This window comes from Pristiophorus japonicus, chromosome 5 (genome assembly GCF_044704955.1).
Source record: "Pristiophorus japonicus isolate sPriJap1 chromosome 5, sPriJap1.hap1, whole genome shotgun sequence".
NCBI classification, from domain to species: Eukaryota; Metazoa; Chordata; class Chondrichthyes; family Pristiophoridae; genus Pristiophorus; species Pristiophorus japonicus.
The window spans coordinates 295,767,154-295,792,636 of record NC_091981.1 but is presented as its reverse complement, the minus strand read 5'-3'; the positions used below and the strand labels follow the sequence as shown (position 1 = coordinate 295,792,636).

The 25,483-nt window shown below is 47.4% G+C and overlaps 1 protein-coding gene across 1 annotated transcript in view; it reads left to right on the top strand.

Annotated features, from left to right (window-relative positions):
• Window positions 1-25,049, top strand: part of LOC139264772 (TBC1 domain family member 20) — a 54,747-nt gene extending 29,698 nt beyond the window's left edge. The window contains exon 8 of the mRNA XM_070881888.1: window positions 19,315-25,049. Within this exon, the coding sequence (XP_070737989.1) occupies window positions 19,315-19,573 (259 nt within the window). The 3' untranslated portion in view covers window positions 19,574-25,049. The remainder of the gene's footprint in view (window positions 1-19,314) is intronic.
• The last annotated feature ends 434 nt before the right edge of the window (window positions 25,050-25,483 follow it).

The window sequence follows — 25,483 nt, the reverse complement described above, 5'->3', positions numbered from 1 at the left end:
TCAAAATGTTCATCATTCTACCTCGTGATGCTGAGCACCCTGCTGTGCATCTGATAGAAACATAGAAAATAGGTGGAGGAGTAGGCCCTTCGAACCTGCACCACCATTCAATAAGATCATGGCTGATTATTCACCTCAGTACCCCTTTCCTGCTTTCTCTCCATACCCCTTGATCCCTTTAGCCGTAAGGGCCATATCTAACTACCTCTTGAATATATCCAATGAACTGGCCTCAACAACTCTCTGTGGCAGGGAATTCCACAGGTTAACAACTCTGAGTGAAGAAGTTTCTCCTCATCTCAGTCCTAAATGGCTTACCCCTTATCCTTAGACTGTGACCCCTGGTTCTGGACTTCCCCAACAACGGGAACATTCTTTCTGCATCTAACCTGTCCAGTCCCATCAGAATTTTATATGTTTCTATGAGATCCCCTCTCATCCTTCTAAACTCCAGTGAATACAGGCCCAGTCGATCCAATCTCTCCTCATATGTCAGTCCTGCCATCCCTGGAATCAGTCTGGTGAATCTTCGCTGCACTCCCTCAATAGCAAAAAAGTCCTTCCTCGGATTAGGAGACCAAAACTGAACACAATATTCCAGGCGAGACCTCACCAAGGCCCTGAACAACTGCAGTAAGACCTCCCTGCTCATATACTCAAATCCCCTAGCGATGAAGGCCAACATGCCATTTGCCTTCTTCACTGTTGCACCTGCATGCCAATCTTCAATGACTGATGTACCATGACACCTAGGTCTTGCTGCACCTCCCCTTTTCCTAATCTGCCGCCATTCAGATAATATTTGCCTTCATGTTTTTGCCCCCAAAGTGGATAACCTCACATTTATCCACATTATACAGCATCTGCCATGCATTTGCCCACTCACCTAACCTGTCCAAATCACCCTGCAGCCTCTTAGCATCCTCCTCACAGCTCACACTGCCACCCAGCTTAGTGTCATCTGCAAACCTGGAGATATTACACTCAATTCCTTCATCTAAATCATTAATGTATATTTTAAAGAGCTGGTGTCCCAGCACTGAGCCCTGCGGCACCCCACTAGTCACTGCCTGCCATTCTGAAAAGGACCCGTTTATCCCGACTCGCTGCTTCCTGTCTGCCACACAATGTAGTGCATATTATCCCTTCGCTTTCTCCATTCTGTAAGAGTGACAAGTGACAGCCGAGACCCTCCCCTCTTGTTCTAAAAAAAGATTGAATTGAATTAGAGTTTTGCTCTTTGCCAAGTGGATTTATGCATAAATCCCAGGTGAGCAGATCATTTACAAACGCACTGTCTGGTTATTACCGAATTACCTTGCAAATGGGATTGGTAGTTTAGTGATTAGGGTGCTGGACCTAGTAACTTTGGTGAGTTCAAACCCCACCATGGCAAGTTGTGAAATTTATGAAGGATAAAAATGACTGAAAGTTGACTGACTAAAAACCCAACTGGTTCTCTAACATCCTTCAGAGAAGGCAATCGATCACCCCAGCGCGACTCCAGATATACACTGCATGATCGACACTAGATACTTTCTCAACTGGCCTAGCGTAGGCATTAAAAGTGGCTTCATGAGGGTCGCCCACATCACAAGAACAAATTGAGTAAGAATTTTCCATTAGGCCGTGTCTCCCCAGAGCCCATCTATGGTTCTTCTGGTTATGTATGACCTCCCCACCACTAGGTATTGCTCCCCTGATTTAAGGAAGACAAAGTTCCTTCCATTGCCTTGATAGAACCTTTCAGCATTTTTTGTGAGTTGAGCAAATTGTGGAACTTAATCAGGTTGTTGAAGGTGAACCAGACCGTTCACAAGCTTGACATCCTATTTGACCCTGAGCTGAGGTTCCAATCGCATATCCTCTCCATCACCAAGTCTGCCTCCCTCCACCTCGCTAACATTGCGTGTCTCTGCCCTTGCCTCAGCTCATCTTCTGAAACTGTCATCCATCTCTAACCTCGTCCGGCTTTCTGTGCTTCTCCAGTTCTGACCTCTTCAGCATCCCTCCCACTCCCTTTGTTCCACCATTCAGCTGCCTAGGCCCTAAGCTCTGAAATTCCCTTCCCTCGGGAATGATACCATAATGGTTATATTACTGGGCCAGTAATCCAGAGGCCTGGATTAATGATCTGGAGACGTGAGTTCAAATCACAACACGGCAGCTGGGGAATTTAAATTCAGTTAATTAAATAAATCTGGAATAAAAAGCTAGTATCAGTAATGGTGACAATGAAGCTATTGGATTATCGTGGAATTCTATCTGGTTCACTAATGTCCCTTAGGGAAGGAAATCTGCCGTCCTTACCCGGTCTGGCCAATATGTGACTCCAGACCCACAGCAATATGGTTGCCTCTTGACTGCTCTCTGAAATGGCCTAGCAAGCCACTCAGTTGTACACAACCGCTACGAAAAACAATAAGAAAATCGACAGACCACTTGTAATCGACCTCGGCACCGGCTATGGACACGACAATGTTACACCCAGTCCAGTCGACCCTGCAAAGTCCTCCTCGCTAACCTCTGGGGACTTGTACCAAAATTGGGAGAGCTGTCCCACAGACTAGTCGAGCAACAGCCTGACATAGGTATAATTCTGAGTGTATGACTTTCAGCCAATGTCCCAAACTCCTCCATCACCATCCCTGGGTATGTCCTGTCCCACCATCAGGACAGACCCACCTGAGATGGCGGCACAGTGATATACAGTCGGGAGGGAGTGGCCCTGGGGGTCCTCAACATTGACTCCGGACCCCATGAAGTTTCATGGCTTCAGATCAAGCATGGGCAAGGAAATCTCCTGCTGATTACCACCTACTGCCCTTCCTCAGCTGATGAATCAGTACTCCTCCATGTTGGACACTACTTGGAAGAAGCACTGAGAGTTGCAAGGGCACAGAATGTACTCTGGGTTGGGGACTTCAATGTCCATTACCAAGAGTGGCTCAGTAGCACCACTACTGATCGAGCTGGCCGAGTTCTGAAGGACATAGCTGCCAGACTGGGCCTGCAGCAGGTGATGAAAGAACCAACAGGAGGGGAAAAACCTACTTGACCTCGTCCTCGCCAATCTACCTGTCTCAGATGCATCTATCCATGACAACATTGGGAGCAGTGACCACCACACAATCCTTGTGGAAATGAAGTTCCATCTTCACACTGAGGACACCCTCCATCGTGTTGTGTGGCACCAGCACCGTGCTAAATGGGATAGATTCAAAACAGTTCTAGCAGCTCAAAACTGGGCATCCATGAGGTGGTGTAGGCCATTAGCAGCAGCAGAATTCTATTCCACCACAATCTTTAACCTCATGGCCCGGCATATCCCTCACTCTACCGTTACCATCGAGCCAGGGGACCAACCCTGTTATCAATAGGGAGTGCAGAAGAGCATGCCAGGAGTAGCACCAGGCGTACCGAAAACTGAGGTACCAACCTGGGGAAGTTACAACACAGGACTCATCATAGGAAGTCCCTCGAAATCGAGGAAGACTTGCTTCCACTCTAAAAGTGAGTTCTCAGGTGACTGAACAGACCAATATGGGAATTACAGTCTCTGTCACAGGTGGGACAGACAGTGGTTGAAGGAAAGGGTGGGTGGGGAGTCTGGTTTGCTGCACGCTCCTTCTGCTGCCTGTGCTTGCTTTCTGCAGGCTCTCGGCGATGAGACTCGAGGTGCTCAGCGCTCTCCCGGATGCACTTCCTCCACTTAGGGCGGTCTTTGGCCAGGGACTCTTGGGTGTTGGTAGGGATGTTGCATTTTATCAAGGAGGCTTTGAGGGTGTCCTTGAAACATTTCCTCTGCCCACCTGGGGCTTGCTTGCCGTGTAGGAGTTCAGAGTAGAGTGGTTGCTTTGGGAGTCTTGTGTCGGGCACGCGGACAATGTGGCCCTCCCAACATAACTGGTCGAGTGTGGTCATTGCTTCGATGCTGGACATGTTGGTCTGGTCGAGGACACTAACGTTGGTGCGTCTGTCCCCCTTGGGATTTGCAGGATCTTGCGGAGACATCGTTGGTGGTATTTCTCCAGCGACTTGAGGTGGCTACTGTACATGGTCCACGTCTCAGATCCATACAGGAGGGCGAGTATCAATTCAGCCCAGTAGACTTTAAGCTTGGTGCCAGATTTGAGGGCCTGATCTTCTAACGCTCTCTTCCTCAGGTGGCCGAAGGCTGCGCTGTCTCACTGGAGGCGGTGTTGGAAACATAGAAACATAGAAAATAGGTGCAGGAGTAGGCCATTCGGCCCTTCGAGCCTGCACCGCCATTCAATGAGTTCATGGCTGAACATGCAACTTCAGAACCCCATTCCTGCTTTCTCACCATACCCCTTGATCCCCCTAGTAGTAAGGACTACATCTAACTCCTTTTTGAATATATTTAGTGAATTGGCCTCAACAACTTTCTGTGGTAGAGAATTCCACAGGTTCACCACTCTCTGGATGAAGAAGTTTCTCCTCATCTCGGTCCTAAATGGCTTACCCCTTAACCTTGGATTGTGACCCCTGGTTCTGGACTTCCCCAACATTGGGAACATTCTTCCTGCATCTAACCTGTCTAAACCCGTCAGAATTTTAAATGTTTCTATGAGGTCCCCTCTCATTCTTCTGAACTCCAGTGAATACAAGCCCAATTGATCCAGTCTTTCTTGATATGTCAGTCCTGCCATCCCGGGAATCAGTCTGGTGAACCTTCGCTGCACTCCCTCAATAGCAAGAATGTCCTTTCTCAAGTTAGGAGACCAAAACTGTACACAATACTCCAGGTGTGGCCTCACCAAGGCCCTGTACAACTGTAGTAACACCTCCCTGCCCCTGTACTCAAATCTCCTCGCTATGAAGGCCAACATGCCATTTGCTTTCTTAACCGCCTGCTGTACCTGCATGCCAACCTTCAATGACTGATGTACCATGACACCCAGGTCTTGTTGCACCGCCCCTTTTCCTAATCTGTCAACATTCAGATAATAGTCTGTCTCTCTGTTTTTAGCACCAAAGTGGATAACCTCACATTTATCCACATTATACTTCATCTGCCATGCATTTGCCCACTCACCTAACCTATACAAGTCACTCTGCAGCCTCATAGCATCCTCCTCGCAGCTCACACTGCCACCCAACTTAGTGTCATCCGTAAATTTGGAGACACTAATGATTTAGACGAGGCAATTAATTGTAATGTACAATGTAAACAGCTGGGGCCCCAGCACAGAACCTTGCGGTACCCCACTAGTCACTGCCTGCCATTCTGAAAAGTACCCATTTACTCCTACTCTTTGTTTCCTGTCTGCCAACCAGTTCTCAATCCATGTCAGCACACTGCCCCCAATCCCATGTGCTTTAACTTTGCACATTAATCTCTTGTGTGGGACCTGGTCGAAAGCCTTCTGAAAGTCCAAATACACCACATCAACTGGTTCCCCCTTGTCCACTCTAGTGGAAACATCCTCAAAAAATTCCAGAAGATTTGTCAAGCATGATTTCCCTTTCACAAATCCATGCTGACTTGGACCTGTCATGTCACCTCTTTCCAAATGCGCTGCTATGACATCCTTAATAATTGATTCCATCATTTTACCCACTACCGATATCGGGCTGACCGGTCTATAATTCCCTGTTTTCTCTCCTTCCTTTTTTAAAAAGTGGGGTTACATTGGCTACCCTCCACTCCATAGGAACTGATCCAGAGTCGATGGAATGTTGGAAAATGACTGTCAATGCATCCGCTATTTCCAAGGCCACCTGCTTAGTTACTCTGGGATGCAGTCCATCAGGCCCTGGGTATTTATCAGCCTTCAATCCCATCAATTTCCGCAACACAATTTCCCGACTAATAAGGATTTCCCTCAGTTCCTCCTTCTTACTAGACCATCTGACCCCTTTTATATCCGGAATGTTGTTTGTGTCGTCCTTAGTGAATACCGAACCAAAGTACTTGTTCAATTGGTCTGCCATTTCTTTGTTCCCAGTTATGACTTCCCCTGATTCTGACTGCAGGGGACCTACGTTTGTCTTTACTAACCTTTTTCTCTTTACATATCTATAGAAGCTTTTGTAGTCCGTCTTAATGTTCCCTGTAAGCTTCCTCTCGTACTCTCTCTTCCCTGCCCTAATCAAACCCTTTGTACTCCTCTGCTGAGTTCTAAATTTCTCCCAGTCCCTGGGTTCGCTGCTATTCCTGGCCAATTTGTATGCCACTTCCTTGGCTTTAATACTATCCCTGATTTCCCTTGATAGCCACGGTTGAGCCACTTTCCCTTTTTTATTTTTACAACAGACAGGAATGTACAATTGTTGTAGTTCATCCATGCGGTCTCTAAATGTCTGCCATTGCCCATCCACAGTCAACCCCTTCAGTATCATTCGCCAATATATCCTAGCCAATTCATGCCTCATACCTTCAAAGTTACCCTTCAAGTTCTGGACCATGGTCTCTGAATTAACTGTTTCATTCTCCATCCTAATGTAGAATTCAACCATATTATGGTCACTCTTCCCCAAGGGGCCTCGCACAACGAGATTGCTAATTAATCCTCTCTCATTACACAACATCCAGTCTAAGATGGCCTCCCCCCTCGTTAGTTCCTTGACATATTGGTCTAGAAAACCATCCCTTATGCACTCCAGGAAATCCTCCTCCACCGTATTGTTTCCAGTTTGGTTAGCCCAATCTACATGCATATTAAAGTCACCCATGATAACTGCTGCACCTTTATTGCAAGCACCCCTATTTTCCTGTTTGATGCCCTCCCCAACATCACTACTACTGTTTGGCGGTCTGTACACAACTCCCACTAGCGTTTTCTGCCTCTTGGTATTCCGTAGCTCCACCCATACCGATTCCACATCATCCAAGCTAATGTCTTTCCTTACAATTGCATTAATTTCCTCTTTAACCAGCAACGCCACCCCGCCTCCTTTTCCTTTCTGTCTATCCTTCCTAAATGTTGAATACCCTTGGATGTTGAGTTCCCAGCCTTGGTCATCCTGGAGCCATGTCTCTGTGATGCCAGCCATATCGTATCCATTTACTGCTATCTGCACAGTTAATTCGTCCACCTTATTCCGAATACTCCTCGCATTGAGGCACAGAGCCTTCAGGCTTGCCTTTTTAATGCACTTAGACTCTTTAGAATTTTGCTGCAAAGTGGCCCTTTTTGTTTTTTGCCTTGGGTTTCTCTGCCCTCCACTTTTACTCATCTCCTTTCTGTCTTTTGCTTCTGTCTCCATTTTGTTTCCCTCTGTTTCCCTGCATTGGTTCCCATCCCCCTGCCATATTAGTTTAACTCCTCCCCAACAGCAGTAGCAAACACTCCTCCGAGGACATTGGTTCCGGTTCTGCCTAGGTGCAGACCGTCGGGTTTGTACTGGTCCCACCTCCCCCAGAACCGGTTCCAATGCCCCAGGAATTTGAATCCCTCCCTGCTGCACCACTGCAGGATAGCCAATCACTTACCCTCTTGACTGTGAAGTCACCTTTCTATTTCATTCTACTTCTTTTTTGCCTTCTCCCTGTAGCTGCACAAGCACACCTCAGCGACGCACCTCCCGACTCTCTCCACACACCTGGAACTCCCGAGCCTCCTCCGACGCGTTGGGGCTTTTTATAGGCCTCAGCGTCGCACCTCCTGACTCTCTCCACGCACCTGGAACTCCCGAGCCGCCTCCGACGCGTTGGGCCTTTTTATAGGCCTCAGCGACGCACCTCCTGACTCTCTCCACACACCTGGAACTCCCGAGCCTCCTCCGACGCGTTGGGCCTTTTTATAGGCCTCAGCGACGCACCTCCTGACTCTCTCCACACACCTGGAACTCCCGAGCCTCCTCCGACGCGTTGGGCCTTTTTATAGGCCTCAGCGTCGCACCTCCTGACTTTCTCCACGCACCTGGAGCTCCCGACCTGGAACTCGTCGTCTATGTCTGCCCTTGTTGATAATAGGCCTCCGAGGTATTGAAAGTTGTCCACGTTGTCCAGGGCTGCGCTGTGGATCTTGATGACCGGGGGGGGCAGTGCTGTGTGGCGGGGTCAGGTTGGTGGAGGACTTTTGTCTTACGGATGTTTAGTGTAAGGCCCATGCTTTCATATGCCTCGGTGAAGATGCTGACTATGACTTGGAGTTCTCTGTGCGCAGACGCAAGTGTTGTCCGCGTACTGTAGCTCGATGACAGAGGATGGGACGGTCTTGGATCTGGCCTGGAGGCGACGAAGGTTGAACAGGTTCCCACCGGTACTGTAGTTTAGCTCCACTCCAGCGAGAAGCTTGTTGAGTGTGAGGTGGAGCATGGCAGCGAGGAAGATTGAGAAGAGGGTTGGCGTGATGACGCAGCCCTGCTTGACCCCGGTCTGGATGTGGATTGGGTCTGTGGTGGATCTGTTGGCCAGGATCATGGTTTGCATGTCGTTGTGGAGTAGGCGGATGATGGCGACAAACATTTTGGGACAGCCGAAACGGAGGAGGACGCTCCATAGTCTCTCGCGTTTAAGTGTCAAAGGCCTTTGTCAGGTCAAAAGGCCACGTACAAGGGTTGGTGGTGTTCACCGCATTTCCGTTGCAGTTGTCGTGCCGTTAAGATCATGTCTGTTGTACCCCGTAGTGGACGGAATCCGCACTGTGACTCCGGGAGGAGCTCCTCGGCCACAGGGAGAAGACGGTTGAGGAGGATTCTAGCGATGACCTTCCCAGTGGCTGATAAAAGGGAGATTCCTCTGTAGTTGCCGCAGTCGGACTTGTCCCCTTTTTTAAAAATGGTCACGATTATTGCATCTGAGATCTCCCGGCGTGCTCTCCTCCCTCCAGATGAGAGAGATGCTAAACACTGGAAGCAGCATGCTACAGACAGGCTCAGCGATCCCACATTCAAAGAATCAGATCGAAGCTCTGCAGCCCTGCCACATCCAGTTGTGAATGGTGCTGGACCATTAAATAACTAACAGGATGAAGAGGCTCCATGAATATCCCCACCCTTAAAGATGGCGGAGCCCAGCACGCAAGAGCAAAAGACAAGGCTGAAGCGTTTGCAACCATCTTCAGCAAGAAGTGCTGAGTGGATAATCCATATTGGCCTCCTCCTAAGGTCCCCACCATCACCAAAGCCAGTTTTCAGCCAATTCAATTCACTCCACGTGGTATCAAGAAACGATTGAGCGCACTGGATACAGCAAAGTCTATGAGCCCAGAACTAGCCATGCCTCTAGTTCCAGTGCAGCTACAACACTGGCATCTACCCGACAATGTGGAAAACATTCCCAGGTATGTCCTGCCCACACAAAGCAGGACCGATCCAATCAGGCCAATAATGCCCCATCAGTCTACTCTCAATCATTTGCAAAGTGATGGAAAGTGTCATCGACAGTGCTATCAAACGGCACTTACTCACCAATAACCTCACCGATGCTCAGTTTGGGTTCTACCAGGATCGCTCTGCTCCAGACCATATTACAGCCTTGGTCCAAACATGGACAAAAGAGCTGAATTCCAGAGGTGAGAATGATCATCAAGACAGCATTTGACCAAGTGTGGCATCAAGGACCCCCGAGTAAAACTGAAGTCAATGGGAATGGGAGAAAACTCTCCACTGACTGGAGTCATACCCAGCACAAAGGAAGGTGGTTGTTGGAGGTCAATCATCTCAGCCCCAGGACATCGCTGCAGGAGTTCCTCAGGGCAGTGTCCTAGGCCCAACCATCCTCCGCTGCGTCATCAATGACCTTTCTTCAGAAGAGGGGGTGTTTGCTGATGACTGCAGAGCGTTCCGTTCCATTCGCAACTCCTCGGATAATGAAGCAGTCCATGCCCGAATGCAGCAAGACCTGGATGACATTCAGGCTTGGGCTGACATGTGGAAGTGACATTCGCACCACACAAGAGCCAGACAATGACTATCTCCAACAAGCAAGAGTCTAACCACTGCCCCATGACATTCAACGGCATTACCATCGCTGAATCCCACACTATCAACATCCTAGGGCTAACCATTGACCAGAAACTTAACTGGACCAGCCACATAAATACTGTGACGATAAGAGATAGTCAGAGGCTGGGTATTCTGCGGCGAGTGTCTCCCCTCCTGACTGCCCAAAGCCTTTCCACCATCTACAAGGCAGAAGTCAGGAGTGTGATGGAAGATTCTCCACTTGCCTGGATGAGTGCAGCTCCAACAACACTCTTAAGCTCGACACCATCCAGGACAAAGCAGCCCGCTTGATTGGTACACCATCCACCACCTTAAATATTCACTCCCTCCATCATCGGCGCACCGTGGCTGCAGTGTGTCATCATAGGCAGTCCCTCGAAACGAGGATGATTTGCTTCCACGCCAAAAAAGGATAAGTTCACAGGTGTTCCAATGAAGGCCCTAAAATTCCAGGTCCTGAACTGCATCCTGAAGGGTGGAAGATGCCTGTGCGTGGATTTTTTTAATGTGTGGTGACCGTTGCACTCCAGCCACCACATGGGCTTGACAGAGCTAGGTCTTGATCCAGTGGGAAGGATTACCCAAGATGACTGGAGACCTGCTCTGCTGCACGGACCTAGTGCGCGCACACATCGCAGTGTGGGCTGGCCCGTTCGACCCCTGGCCCCGAACTCGTGCCTCCCATGGGCCCCGATTATACCCCTCCACAGTCTCACTGCTCCTTCGCCCTGACCTCGCCGCTCCTGCTGTATCTGCCCACGTTCCAATCACTGACCTGGACCTTGATGCACATACAGAGCAGGTGAATCGCCCCTCCCCGATGTGACTGCGATGATGCATTTCCAGTTTACATGGTTTGGTTCGTTTCTGCACCCGCTGTGCGCAGTGTGTACCATTTACATGATGCACTGTGGCAACTCGCCAAGGCTTCTTCGGCAGCACCTCCCAAATACGCGACCTCTACCACCTAGAAGGACAAGAGCAGCAACTGCATGGGAACACCATCACCTGAAAATGTCCCTCCAAGTTACACACCATCCTGACTTGGAAATATATTGCCATTCCTTCATCGTCACTGGGCCAAAATCTTGGAACTTCCTCCCTAACAGCACTGTGGGAGCATCTTCATCACATGGACTGCAGCGGTTCAAGAAGGCGACTCACCACCACTTTCTCACGGGCAATTGGGGATAGGCAATAAATGCTGGTCTTGCCAGCGATGTCCATATCTCATGCATCGGTTCCTCTTTCCTCCTTTTAAGACACTTCTTAAAACCCATCTCTTTGACCCAGCTTTTGGTCACGTCTCCTAATATCTCCTTTGTGGCTCGGTGTCATTTTAGTTGACGCTCCTGCGAAGCGCCTTGGGAGGTTTTAGTACATTAAAGACACCAGTTGTTCCCCTTATGGGCAACATGACCAGATTAGATTTCTTCTTGCCTCTCCCAGGAGTTTTTAACCTTAAAACCGAGACTGATCGAGTAAAACGATGACTGAAAGACGAGAGAAGCTTGGTCTTTACAATATAGAAGTGGGACCCAATCAAAATGCATGAGTTTAATAAACATTGTATAGAGAAGCTGAAACCAGAATACGCCAAGAAAGTAGCACCAGAGGCTATAAATTAAGTGAAACGTATGTTTGGAACAGATGTCTGATAGTTGAAAATGAAGTTTTTAATATGCAGTAAGATAATAGAGGAAAGAAACCTTGGGGTTACTCAATGCAACAAGCTGCCATAATGTAGCAGAGGGCGGAGCTTCAGTGTGCCATGTATCTTTCTCAGCCCAGACGACTCATTACCTGTGCTGAATGGTATATACTTTAATGCAAGGAATATAGCGACTAAGGCGGATAAGCTAAGAGCACACACAGGCAGACACTCGGGAGTATGACATTATAGCCATTACAAAAGCATGGCTGAAAAAGGGGCAGGTTTGGCAGGATCATTATTCCTGGTTACAGAATTTTTAGACAAGACAGAAGGGGGTAAAAGGGTGGGGGGTTGCGGTACTGATTAAAGAAACTATTACAGCGGTGAGGAGGGATGATATGTTGGAGGGATCATCCAATGAGGCCATATGGGTCGAATTGAAAAATAAGAGGGACGATCACGCTGCTGGACGTGTATTGTAGACCCCCAAACAGTGGGAGGGAGATGGAAGAGCAAATATGTAGGCAAATTGCTGTGAAGTCCAAAAACTGTAGGGCAGTAATAGGAGATTTTAACTATCTAATATTGATTGGGACAAATATAGTGTGAAGGATATAGGGCCCAAGTTTCCACATGATTTGCGCCTGATTTTTAGGAGCAACTGGTGGAGAACGGACTATCTTCGAAATCGCAATTCTCCACATTTTTTTTTTCTGCAGTTGTAGTCGGGTAGAACAGTTCTACTTTGGAACAGAATTTTTTCTTCAAAAGGGGGCATGTCCGGCCACTGACGCCTGATTTGAAAGTTTTCACAGTGAAAACTTACTCCAAACTAAATAGAATGGAGCAAGTGAAGATTTTTGTAGAACTGAAAAAACCTGTTCTACACATTAAAAAATCAGGCGCAGGTTACAAATTAGGCGTCCAGAATGAGGTGGGGGGGGGAAGGGAAGTCATTAAATTCTACAATAAATCCTTATTTATACTTCTACAAATAAATCCAACCTGAATAAACATTTTTAAGCAAAGAAAAGATTAAATAAACCATCTTCCTACCTGTGTGAAAGTGCTTCAGCCAGGGAGAATTCTGCAGCCGTTCGTTGCCGCTGAGCGGGAGTGGGGGAGGAGAGAAAGCTGTTCGCGCCGCTGAGCGGGAGGGGGGGGGGGCGGAGGAGAAAGCGGTTTGTTGTTGTGGAGGGGAGGGAGGGGAAGGAGACAGCGGTTTGTTGCCGCGGAGGGGAGGGAGGGGAAGGAGACAGCGGGTTGTTGTTGTGGAGGGGAGGGAGGGGAAGGAGACAGCGGTTTGTTGCCGCGGAGGGGAGGGAGGGGAAGGAGACAGCGGGTTGTTGTTGAGGGGAGGGAGGGGAAAGAGACAGCTGTTTGTTGCCACGGAGGGGAGGGAGGGGCAGGAGATTGTGCTGATGGCAATGTGATTTTATTTAAAAATGTTCAAAAATTAAACAGCTACAAAGAACTACAAAAATGGCCGAGTGCCAATGATTTTTTTCACACTGAGCATGCGCGAACGCTCCAACGCCCACGCGCAGCGTTGCCGGCAGGAAAAAAGCTAATTTAATTATAACCCGCCCCCTCCCACTTACAAAATCGGCGCGAGTGTAGGCTCCGCCCCCCTGGGCGCTGCGCCAATCAGACAAGGAGCTGCAAAGCGCTTGAGAATAGCGCGTTTTTTTTCTGGCGCCGTTTTACGCACGAAAAACGGGCGCCCAGCTTGGAGGGGCGCCCGTTTTTTATCCTGTGGAAACTTGGGCCCATAGTATGCAGAATTCCTAAAATGCATTCAAGAGAACTTTTTTAGTCAGTATGTAACAAGCCCAACACGAGAGGGGGTGGTTTTGGAATTGGTTTTGGGGAATGAAGCTGGGCAGGTGGAAGGGGTATTAGTGGGAGAGCACTTGGGTGTCAGTGCCCATAATTCAGTCAGATTCAAGTTAGTTATGGATCAGGACAAGGATAGACCAGAAATAAAAGTCCCAAATTGGGGAAAAGCTAACTTTGCTAAGTTGAGGAGTGATTTGGCCACAGTGGACTGGAAACAGCTACTTGTGGTTAAATCAGTGTCTGAACAGTGGGAGGCATCCAAGGAGGAGATCCGGAAGGCTCAGGCCAAACATGTGTCCTTAAAGAAAAAGGGTGGGTATAACAATTCTAGAACCCCCTGGATGTCTAGGATACTGTAGAATCTTTGGAGGAATGCAGAAAGTTCAGAGGTAAAATTAAAAAGGATATTAGGAATGCTCAGAGCATGAAAAATTCTTGGCTAGTAAAATTAAGGAAAACCCAAATGTTCTATAAATACATTAAGAGCAAGAGGATAACTAAACAAAGGTTAGGGCCTATTAAAGACATGAGGGTAATCTTTGTGTGGAGGTGGAAGATGTTGGTATGGTTCTTGATGAATACTTCGCTTCTGTTTTCACAAAGGAAAGGGACAATGCAGATGCTGCTATCAAGGAGAAGTGACAGTCTGGATGAAATAAACATAGTCAGAGAGGAGGTATTGAGGGGTTTAGCAGCTTTGAAAGTAGATAAGTCGCCAAGCCCGGATGAAATGCATTACAGGCTGTTAAGTGAAGTAAAAGTAAATAGCAGAGGCCTTGACCATCATTTTCCAATCCTCTTTGGATTTGGTCATGGTGCCAGAGGATTGCTAAAGTGGTACCCTTATTTAAGAAGGGAGAAAGGGATAGGCTGAGTAATTACAGGCCTGTCAGCCTAACCTCAGTGGTGGGAAAATTATTGGAAAAAATTTTGAAAGACAGGATAAATCTACATTTGGAAAGGCAACGATTAATTAGGGACAGTCAGCACAAATCTGTTGAAGGAAGATCAGGAAGGTCGATAAGAGTAGTGTGTACGATGTAGTGTATATGGACTTTAGCAAAGCTTTTGATAAGGTCCCACATGGTAGATTGGTCACGTAGGTTAAAACCATGGGATCCAGGACAAAGTGGCAAGTTGGATCCAAAATTGGCTGAGGCATGAAGCAAAGGGTAATGGTTGATGGATGTTTGTGTGACTGGAAGGATGTTTCCAGTGGGGTTCTGCAAGGCTCATTACTGGGTCCCTTGCTTTTGTGGTGTACATCAATGATATAGATTTGAATATAAGGAGTATGATTAAGAAGTTTGCAGAAGACATTAAAATTGGCTGTGTGGTTGATAATGAAGAAAGTCATGGACTGCAGGAGGATATCAGTCTACTGGTCAGGTGGGCAGAGCAGTAGCAAATGGAATTTAATTCGGAGAAGTGTGAGGTAATGCACTTTGGGAGGGCTAATAAGGAAAGGGTATACACATTAAGCGGTAGGCCACTTAATAGTGTAGATGAACAAAGGAACCTTGGAGTGCTTGTCCACAGATCCCTGAAAGTAGCAGGCCAGGTGGATAAAACATAGAAACATAGAAAATAGGTGCAGGAGTAGGCCATTCGGCCCTTCTAGCCTGCACCGCCATTCAATGAGTTCATGGCTGAACATGCAACTTCAGTACCCCATTCCTGCTTTCTCACCATACCCCTTGATTCCCCTAGTAGTAAGGACTTCATCTAACTCCTTTTTGAATATATTTAGTGAATTGGCCTCAACAACTTTCTGTGGTAGAGAATTCCACAGGTTCACCACTCTGGGTGAAGAAATTCCTCCTCATCTCGGTCCTAAATGGCTTCCCCCTTATCCTTAGACTGTGTCCCCTGGTTCTGGACTTCCCCAACATTGGGAACATTCTTCCTGCATCTAACCTGTCTAAACACATCAGAATTTTAAACGTTTCTATGAGGTCCCCTCTCATTCTTCTGAACTCCAGTGAATACAAGCCCAGTTGATCCAGTCTTTGATAGGTCAGTCCCGCCATCCCGGGAATCAGTCTGGTGAACCTTCGCTGCACTCCCTCAATAGCAAGAATGTCCTTCCTCAGGTTAGGAGACCAAAACTGTACACAATACTCCAGATGTGGCCTCACCAAGGCCCTGTACAATTGTAGCAACACCTCCCTGCCCCTGTACTCAAATCCCCTTGCTATGAAGGCCAACATGCCATTTGCTTTCTTAACCGCCTGCTGTACCTGCATGCCAACCTTCAATGACTGATGTACCATGACACCCAGGTCTCTTTGCACCTCCCCTTTTCCTAATCTGTCACCATTCAGATAATAGTCTGTCTCTCTGTTTTTACCACCAAAGTGGATAACCTCACATTTATCCACATTATACTTCATCTGCCATGCATTTGCCCACTCACCTAACCTATCCAAGTCGCTCTGCAGCCTCATAGCATCCTCCTCGCAGCTCACACTGCCACCCAACTTAGTGTCATCCGCAAATTTGGAGATACTACATTTAATTCCCTCGTCTAAATCATTAATGTACAGTGTAAACAGCTGGGGCCCCAGCACAGAACCTTGCGGTACCCCACTAGTCACTGCCTGCCATTCTGAAAAGTCCCCATTTACTCCTACTCTTTGCTTCCTGTCTGACAACCAGTTCTCAATCCATGTCAGCACACTACCCCCAATCCCATGTGCTTTAACTTTGCACATTAATCTCTTGTGTGGGACCTTGTCGAAAGCCTTCTGAAAGTCCAAATATACCACATCAACTGGTTCTCCCTTGTCCACTCTACTGGAAACATCCTCAAAAAATTCCAGAAGATTTGTCAAGCATGATTTCCCTTTCACAAATCCATGCTGACTTGGACCTATCATATTACCTCTTTCCAAATGCACTGCTATGACATCCTTAATAATTGATTCCATCATTTTACCCACTACCGATGTCAGGCTGGCCGGTCTATAATTCCCTGTTTTTTTTCTCTCCTTCCTTTTTTAAAAAGTGGGGTTACATTGGCTACCCTCCACTCCATAGGAACTGATCCAGAGTCAATGGAATGTTGGAAAATGACTGTCAATGCATCCACTATTTCCAAGGCCACCTCCTTAAGTACTCTGGGATGCAGTCCATCAGGCCCTGGGGATTTATCGGCCTTCAATACCATCAATTTCCCCAACACAATTTCCCGACTAATAAGGATTTCCCTCAGTTCCTCCTCCTGACTAGACCCTCCAACCCCTTTTATATCCGGAAGGTTGTTTGTGTCCTCCTCAGTGAATACCGAACCAAAGTACTTGTTCAATTGGTCCGCCATTTCTTTGTTCCCCGTTATGACTTCCCCTGATTCTGACTGCAGGGGACCTACGTTTGTCTTTACTAACCTTTTTCTCTTTACATATCTATAGAAACTTTTGCAATCCGTCTTAATGTTCCCTGCAAGCTTCTTCTCGTACTCCATTTTCCCTGCCCTAATCAAACCCTTTGTCCTCCTCTGCTGAGTTCTAAATTTCTCCCAGTCCCCGGGTTCGCTGCTATTTCTGGCCAATTTGTATGCCACTTCCTTGGCTTTAATGCTATCCCTGATTTCCCTTGATAGCCACGGTTGAGCCACCTTCCCTTTTTTATTTTTACGCCAGACAGGGATGTACAATTGTTGTAGTTCATCCATGCGGTCTCTAAATGTCTGCCATTGCCCATCCACAGTCAACCCCTTCAGTATCATTCGCCAATCTATCCTAGCCAATTCACGCCTCATACCTTCAAAGTTACCCTTCTTTAAGTTCTGGACCATGGTCTCTGAATTAACTGTTTCATTCTCCATCCTAATGCAGAATTCCACCATATTCTGGTCACTCTTCCCCATGGGGCCTCGCACAACGAGATTGCTAATTAATCCTCTCTCATTACACAACACCCAGTCTAAGATGGCCTCCCCCCTAGTTGGTTCCTCGACATATTGGTCTAAAAAACCATCCCTTATGCACTCCAGGAAATCCTCCTCCACCGTATTGCTTCCAGTTTGGTTAACCCAATCTATGTGCATATTAAAGTCACCCATTATAACTGCTGCACCTTTATTGCACGCACCCCTAATTTCATGTTTGATGCCCTCCCCAACATCACTACTACTGTTTGGAGGTCTGTACACAACTCCCACTAACGTTTTTTGCCCTTTGGTATTCTGGTGGTTAAGAAGGCATACGGAATGGTTGCCTTTATTGGCCAAGGCATAGAATACAAGAATAGGGAGGTTATACTTAAATTGTTATAATACTCCAGTTAGGCCACAGCTGGAATGCTGCATGTAGCTCTGGTCGCTGTAGGATGGGAATGATGTGATTGCATTGGAGAGGGTATAGAGGAGATTTACTAGGATGCTGCCTGGAATGGAGAATCTTAGCTATGAGAACCGATTGGATAGGTTGGATTTGTTCTCATTGGAACAGAGGTGGCTGAGAGGAGACCTCATTGAGGTGTACAACATTTTGAGGGGCCTGGATATAATAGATAGGGGCCTATTTCCCTTCGTGGAGGGTTCAATTATGAGGGGGCATAGTTTTAGGTGGTTGGTGGAAGGTTTAGAGGGGATTTGAGGGGGGGCTTCTTTATGCAGAGGGTTGTGGGGGTCTGGAACTCACTGCCTGGAAGAGTGGTGGATGCAGAAACCCTCACCACATTTAAAAGGTGGTTGGATGGGCACTTGAAGTGCAGTAACCTGCAGGGTTATGAACCCAGAGCTGGTAAGTGGGATTAGATTGGATAACCTCTTGTTGGCTGGCGCAGATACGATGGTAAGTACTGCTGGGAATCTAATACGGCCAGGGTGATCTCCTGGACGAGTTTCGATCGCCTGGTTGGGTCGGAGAGGAATTTTCCCAGATTTTCTTTCCTCAATTGGCCTGTGTATTTATCTGTTTTTTGCCTCTCCCAGGAGCACATGGCTCCGGTTGGGGTGGAGTGTAGAATGTTTCGGTGCAAGGGGTGTTGCAGTTGTGTGAGGCGGACTGGTTGGGCTGGGTGCTCTTTACCTTTCCGCCATTGTTCATCGTTCATAGATTTATATGTAACCTTCAGGGCTGCTGACCGAGGGCTGTGCGGCTCTTTGTCGGCTGGCGAAGACACGATGGTCTTCTGCGCTGCAAATTTCTGTTTCTAAAGATAAGTGCAGTACTGGTGTTCTATCACAGGCAACACGATTAGCAAATACAGAGTCACATTTACAAACCAAAGATATCTGGCTGTAGAGCATTGTTACTGTGTCAAATTTTCCTACAACTCCTTGAATCAAACACAGGCCTCTTGAAATTCGAGCACAAGAGCCTGAATCATGGAATCATGCAGCAGATGAGGTCATTCTGACCATCTATGCTCTTTGAAAGAACTCGCCAATTAGTCCCACAGCCCAGCAAATTTTTCCCTTTCAGGTATATTTCCAATTCCCCTTTGAAAGTTATTATTGAATCTGCTTTCACTGCACTTTCAGTCAGCGCATTCCAGATCATCATAACTCACTGAATAAAACAAATTCCTCATCTCCCGTCTGGTTCTTTAGCCAATTACCATAAATCTGTTTCCTCTGGTTAACGACCCTCTGCCACTGGAAACAGTTTCTCCTGATTTACTCTATCAAAACCTCTCCTGATTTTGAACACCTCTATTAAATCTCCCCTTAACCTTCTCTGCTCTCAGAATAATCCCAGCTTCTCCACGTAACTGAAGTCTCTCATCCCTGCTATCATTCGAGTAAATCTCCTCTTGAAGACCCCATCCAGACACTGTTGTGAGTGGGATTTGACCTGTAGATGAGGCCTGGCATCGAGAGCTTTGCCTGTGGTCTAAATCTTGTTGTCGCTGTCAGTAATTGCTGTGCGTTAACTGCTTCCCTTCTCCCTCTGCAGCATCGCCATCAGCACCTTCCAGGACTTCCAGGTGGCGACGTCTCAGCAGCGTCCTGACACCGTGCTGCGCAAACAGTTCAGGGAGAAACCTCGCTCGCCGGCCACCCGCGCTGAGGCATCAGCTCCACCGACGGGGGCCAACCAGCTGGTCAAGATGGCGGTGTGGGGCCTGACGGCGACCCTGGGAGCAGCCGCTTTTGCCGTGGTGAACACAGCGGTGGAGTGGGCCCCGGAGTTTGTGTTGCAGCTGTTTCCGTAGCCGGTGACCGAGGCAGAGTGCATCAGCGGCCTGCTGAACCGAGGGGGAGACATCCCTGACGCAACGCAGCAATCACAACTCGCCGCCCACTGGCGCAGTGCACCACAAACCTGTGCCAGCGAGCTGTGGGCTTTACATTAACAGTTTCCAATCTCAGCCAAATATGGGAGGGGTACTGGAGGATCAGTACCCTGCCTACCCCCTCCCGGTGAACTGGCCCTCCACCTCCGACCTTGCTAATTGTGCAGCCACGTTAAAGAAGTTAGAAGAAAGAAAGCACTTAATGGTTGCTCGTTCCATTTTCTTATATTTGCAAGCACCCAGATGGGGGACTAGGGGGCGAGTCCCTGTGTGTCCACTCTTGGTCCGAGGGCACCTCGTGTCACACACGTCTACGGGGCATTTAGCTGTTACTGTAGACTGGGTCTTGGAAACTTTCATGTGAAGTGTGTCTCCAAAGTGTCTTGCAACCAATTGGGGTGTAAAAATTGATTTTTAATTGATTGAAGGAGTTTGAGAAGAGGTGTATGTTTTCATGCCTGTGACTGTTCTGAGATGAAGCTAAGTACTGTCTTGCCATCTTGTGGATCAGCGGTTAAACCAAGGCCCCATCTGCCCTCTTGGGTGGACATAAAAGATCCCATGGAACTATTTGAAGAAGAGCAGGGGAGTTCTCCAGGTGACATGGCTAATAATTATCCCTCAACCAATATCATCTTATCATTGCTGTTTGTGGGATCTTGCTGTGTGCAAATTGGCTCCTGCAATGGCCTACATTATAACAGACAACACTTCAAAAGTACTTAATTAGCTGTAAAGCACTTGGGGCTGCGCTGAGGCATTCATTTAAAAAATAATAATGCTGAAGATGTGGCTGCTGCCTGCAAGGCGGCATTTAATGCCCATCCCTAGTTACCCATAGAAGGTGGAGATGGGCCTTCTGGAACCACTGCAGTCTGTGCTGAAGGTACTCCCACAGTGCTGTCAGGTAGGGAGTTCCAGAATATTGACCATGAAGGAATGGCAATATTAAATCCAAGTCAGGTTGGCGTGTGATTTGGAGAGGAACTTGGCGGTGGATGTTCTGATAAGTGGTGGAAATGGCGGGTTTGGGAGGTGCTGTTGATGAAGCCTTGGCGAGTTACTGCAGTGCATCTTGCCGATGGTACACATTGCAGCCACGGTGTGCCAATGGTGGAGGGAGTGAATGTTTAAGGTGGTGAATGGGATGCCAATCAAGCGGGCTGCTTTGTCCTGGATGGTGTTGAGCTTCTTGAGTGTTGGAGCTGCACTCACCCAGGTAAGTAGAGAGTATTCCATCACATTCCTGACTTGTTCCTTGTCGGTAGTAGAAAGGCTTTGGGGAGTCTGAAGGTAAGCAACTCGCCACAGAATACCCAGACTCTGACCTGCTCTTATAGCCACGGCATTAATGTGGCTGGTCCAGTTAAGTTTCTGGCCAATGGTTACCCCCAGGAGTTATTGCCTGGCACTTGTGTAGCATGAATTTTACTTGGCACTTATCTGCCCAAGCCTAAATATCCAGGTCTTGCTGTATGCAGGTACGGACTGCTTCATTATCTGAGGAAATATGAAGGCCCTATAAATTTACAAGTCCTTTAATGTGATTGTACATATATTTTTATTTAAAGTACAAAGCACCCTCTAAGGGTGGGCACATCTGTAGTGTGACTGTGATGGATCATGGGGAGTTTGCCGCTTTTCATGGAAGTTGAAGACCAGGTTATTGGATCGTGCAAAAGCTCATTGCTTGCCTCTTGGTGCCCGAGTGTTGATTCAAGGATCCTTTGCCACCAGCAACCACATTGACACATTTTGTGATCTAGATATTTGTGCTTGCAATTGTTGTACCGTATCTATATTTTTTTTATGAACGAACCACTGTCCTCATCTTGGTTTTGAACCAAGAGCTTTAAATCGAGGGTGGGTGTATAATGGAGCGAGTGACAAACTTACAGTAGGATTGGGGGTGGGGAGGGGGTGTACAACGGAGATAGTGTTATAACTGAACAATGAGTGTAGGGACATAGGAACAGGAGGAGGAAATGCAGCCCCATCGAACCTGCTCCGCCATTCAGTTAGATCACGGCTGATCTGTACCTCAACTCCATTTGCCCACCATAGCTCCATATCTCTTGATGCCCTTATCTAATTAAAATCTATCCAACTCCGTGTTGAAAATTTCAATTGTCACAGCATTCTCAGCCTTTTAGATGGGGGTGTGGGGGAAAGAGAACTCCAGATGTCTGCTGCCTTTGTGTGAAGAAGCTCGTCCTGATTTCCCTCCTAAATGACCTAGCTCTAATTTTATGATGTCCCCATAGTCTTGATTTCCCCCACTAGAGGAAAACCCTATCAGATCCTTTGAACATTCAGAACCTCTCGATCAGAGCACCCCTCAATCTTAACGCAAGGGAATACAAGACAAGTCTATGCAACCTGTCTTGATAAATTAACCCTTTAAGCCCCCATATTGTTATAATAAATGTGCACTGCACCCGCTCCAAGGCCAATATATCCTTCCTACTGTGTGGTGCTCAAGTCTGAATGCAGTGCTCCAGCTGGGGTCTGGCCAAGGCTGTACAACAGAAGCCAAGGGTTTGTACAACAAGGGCATACTACATTTTATTGAGCTGGCCCTAAGAAATCACATTTGAAGCCACATTTCCCTAGCCACCGACTCCATCCTTCCCCCTGGCAACTGCCTGAAGCTGAGCCAGACTGTTGGCAACCTTGGTGTCATATTTGACCCCGAGTTGAGCCTGCGCCATCACGAAGATTGCCTATTTCACCCAACTCTGTCCCTGCCTCAGCTCATCTGCTGCTGGAACCCTCATCGATGCCTTTGTTACCTCTCGACTTGACTATTCCAACGCAGTCCAGGCCAGAGTCTCGCATTCTGTCCTCCGTAAATTTGAGATCCAAAACTCTGCTGCCCGTGTCCTAATTCGTACCAAGTTCTGCTCACCCATTGCCTGTCGCTGACTTACATTAGCTCTCCGTTAAGCAACACCTCCAATTTAAAATTCTCGTCCTTGTTTTCAGACCCCTCCATGTGCACCTCACTAGCTCTGTAATCTCCACCAGCCTCACAACCCTCGGATATCTGCGCTCCTCTAATTTTGGCTTCTTGAGCATCCTTGATTTCAGTCGCTGCACCATTGGTGGCCCTGCCTTGAGCTGCCAAGGGCATAAGCTCTGGAATTCCCTCCCTAAACCTCTCTGCTTCTCTATCTCTCCTCTTTTTAAGATACTCCTTAAAACCTACCTATTTGATCAAACTTTTGATCATCTGCCCTAATAGCTCCTTTTGTGGCTCGGTGTTTTGTAACGCTCCTGTGAAGCGCCCTGGGGCTTTTATGTTAAAGGCGCTATATAAATGTTAATTTGAGTAAAAAAGAAATGCGCAATGTTGTAGAACCAAATTTGCCTCCTTTCTGGACATTGGCATTGAAGCCATGAATGTTGCCCGGTTTGGGTTATTGCCGGAGCTGTAGATCGCAAAAGCAGAGCGACTGAAAGGTGTCCTCTGCTCCTAGGGACGTTTAGCATCAAGAACATCTTGATAATCTCACTGAAGCGATCAGCTGGCAGTGGAGGTGAGCTATATGAACAGTGTAATTGGTGTTTGGGGCTTGGTTAATTGGAGGTACTTCCCTCAGTAAGTAAAAGAGCTGCTCCTACACTGCTCTATCAGGAGTCTAGAGGAGATGGGATTACATTGAATGCAGCAAGAGAAACACTATCAACCAAGATAATCCTTTGTGAATCATTGAATTCTTTTGAAGTTTAATTGTCTGTCACTAACGTGTAACAAAAGTTCTTATTGCTCGAACATTGCTGCCTGCTGATGCTCAGTACATTGCTGCCCCCACTGATGGACACAGTAAAGCTTCCAATCAGGTTACAGCCCAGTACAGCTTCCCGCTGGATCTTGGCTATTAGAACAGGAAAAGTGTGTCCGTCTCCCCTGCCTTTTCAGAAAACAATATTTAGGGACATGGTACATGAGTAATTTGAAACATGATGTGCTCAGTGCTGCAGGCTTGGGCGGAACAGATGACTTTGGAGCCAAGGTTCCCAAAGCTCACCACCCCTGGGGTTTACATTGCCTTTTGTCTGGCTCTCTTCTAGACTCATTGTTGGGGATTGATTGCAAGGATTAGTTAACAATTCCATTATTGTATCGTGCGACTACCAGCATGGTAGAAGATGAACAGGATGTACCTTGGTCTTCTCCCGCCTAGCACTTTCTATGTTCCTGCCTTTTTGCCCTTCTTTCTCTAGAAATACACCTGATTGTCTTTAACTCACTATTGATGGGTTTCCTTGTTCAGTTATTCCAGCGGTCTCTCTGTCTGGCTTCCCTTCTAGTTCCCGATCTTTCCAATATTTAGCAGGAGCCCCTGCTTTTTGAGACCTTCACAATTTGCCTGAATCAACCATGCCAACTCTTCGCCTTCAAAATGGCAGTTATATCCCCAGCCCCAAGATAAAAAAGCCTAATTTAATGAACCTTTCGTATTATGACTTTCATCGGCCTCTGCCCTCTATAGGATGGGTGAGATGCAGTAACATTCCCTCCAGCCTAACCATGCTCCCATGTCCAGAATCAGAAAAGTGCGCCTCACCGCATTGCCCTGGAGAGATTTTGGTCCCACATCACAATGGTGTGTCTCATACTGCTGGTGTGCTGAATTATGGGCAAGTCTGCAATGTGGCTCATTAGGGGGTCCTTGTGCATGAAACTCTTTTTGGAACCCAAAAAGTTAGTTTGCAGGTGCAGCAGGTAATCAGGAAGGCGAATGGAATGTTGGCCTTCATTGCGAGAGGGATGGAGTACAAAAGCAGGGAGGTCCTGCTGCAACTGTACAGTGTATTGGTGAGGCCGCACCTGGAGTACTGCGTGCAGTTTTGGTCACCTTACTTAAGGAAGGATATACTAGCTTTGGCGGGGGTACAGAGACGATTCACTAGGCTGATACCGGAGATGAGGGGGTTACCTTTATAGAAACCTAGAAAATAGGTGCAGGAGTAGGCCATTCGGCCCTTCTAGCCTGCACTGCCATTCAATGAGTTCATGGCTGAACATGTGACTTCAGTAGCCCATTCCTGCTTTCTCGCCATATCCCTTGATCCCCTTAGTACTAAGGACTTCATCTAACTCCTTTTTGAATATATTTAGTGAATTGGCCTCAACAACTTTCTGTGGCAGAGAATTCCACAGGTTCACCACTCTCTGGGTGAAGAAGTTTCTCCTCATCTCGGTCCTAAATGGCTTACCCCTTATCCTTAGACTGTGACTCCTGGTTCTGGACTTCCCCAACATTGGGAACATTCTTTCTGCATCTAACCTGTCTAAATCCATCAAAATTTTAAATGTTTCTATGAGGTCCCCTCTCATTCTTCTGAACTCCAGTGAATACAAGCCCAGTTGATCCAGTCTTTCTTGATAGGTCAGTCCCGCCATCCCGGGAATCAGTCTGGTGAACCTTTGCTGCACTCTCTCAATAGCAAGAATGTCCTTCCTCAGGATAGGAGACCAAAACTGTACACAATACTCCAGGTGTGGCCTCACCAAGGCCCTGTACAACTGTAGCAACACCTCCCTGCACCTGTACTCAAATCTCCTCGCTATGAAGGCCAACATGCCATTTGCTTTCTTAACCGCCTGCTGTACCTGCATGCCAACCTTCAATGACTGATGTACCATGACACCCAGGTCTCGTTGCACCTCCCCTTTTCCTAATCTGTCACCATTCAGATAATAGTCTGTCTCTCTGTTTTTACCACCAAAGTGGATAACCTCACATTTATCCACATTATACTTCATCTGCCATGCATTTGCCCACTCACCTAACCTATCCAAGTCGCTCTGCAGCCTCATAG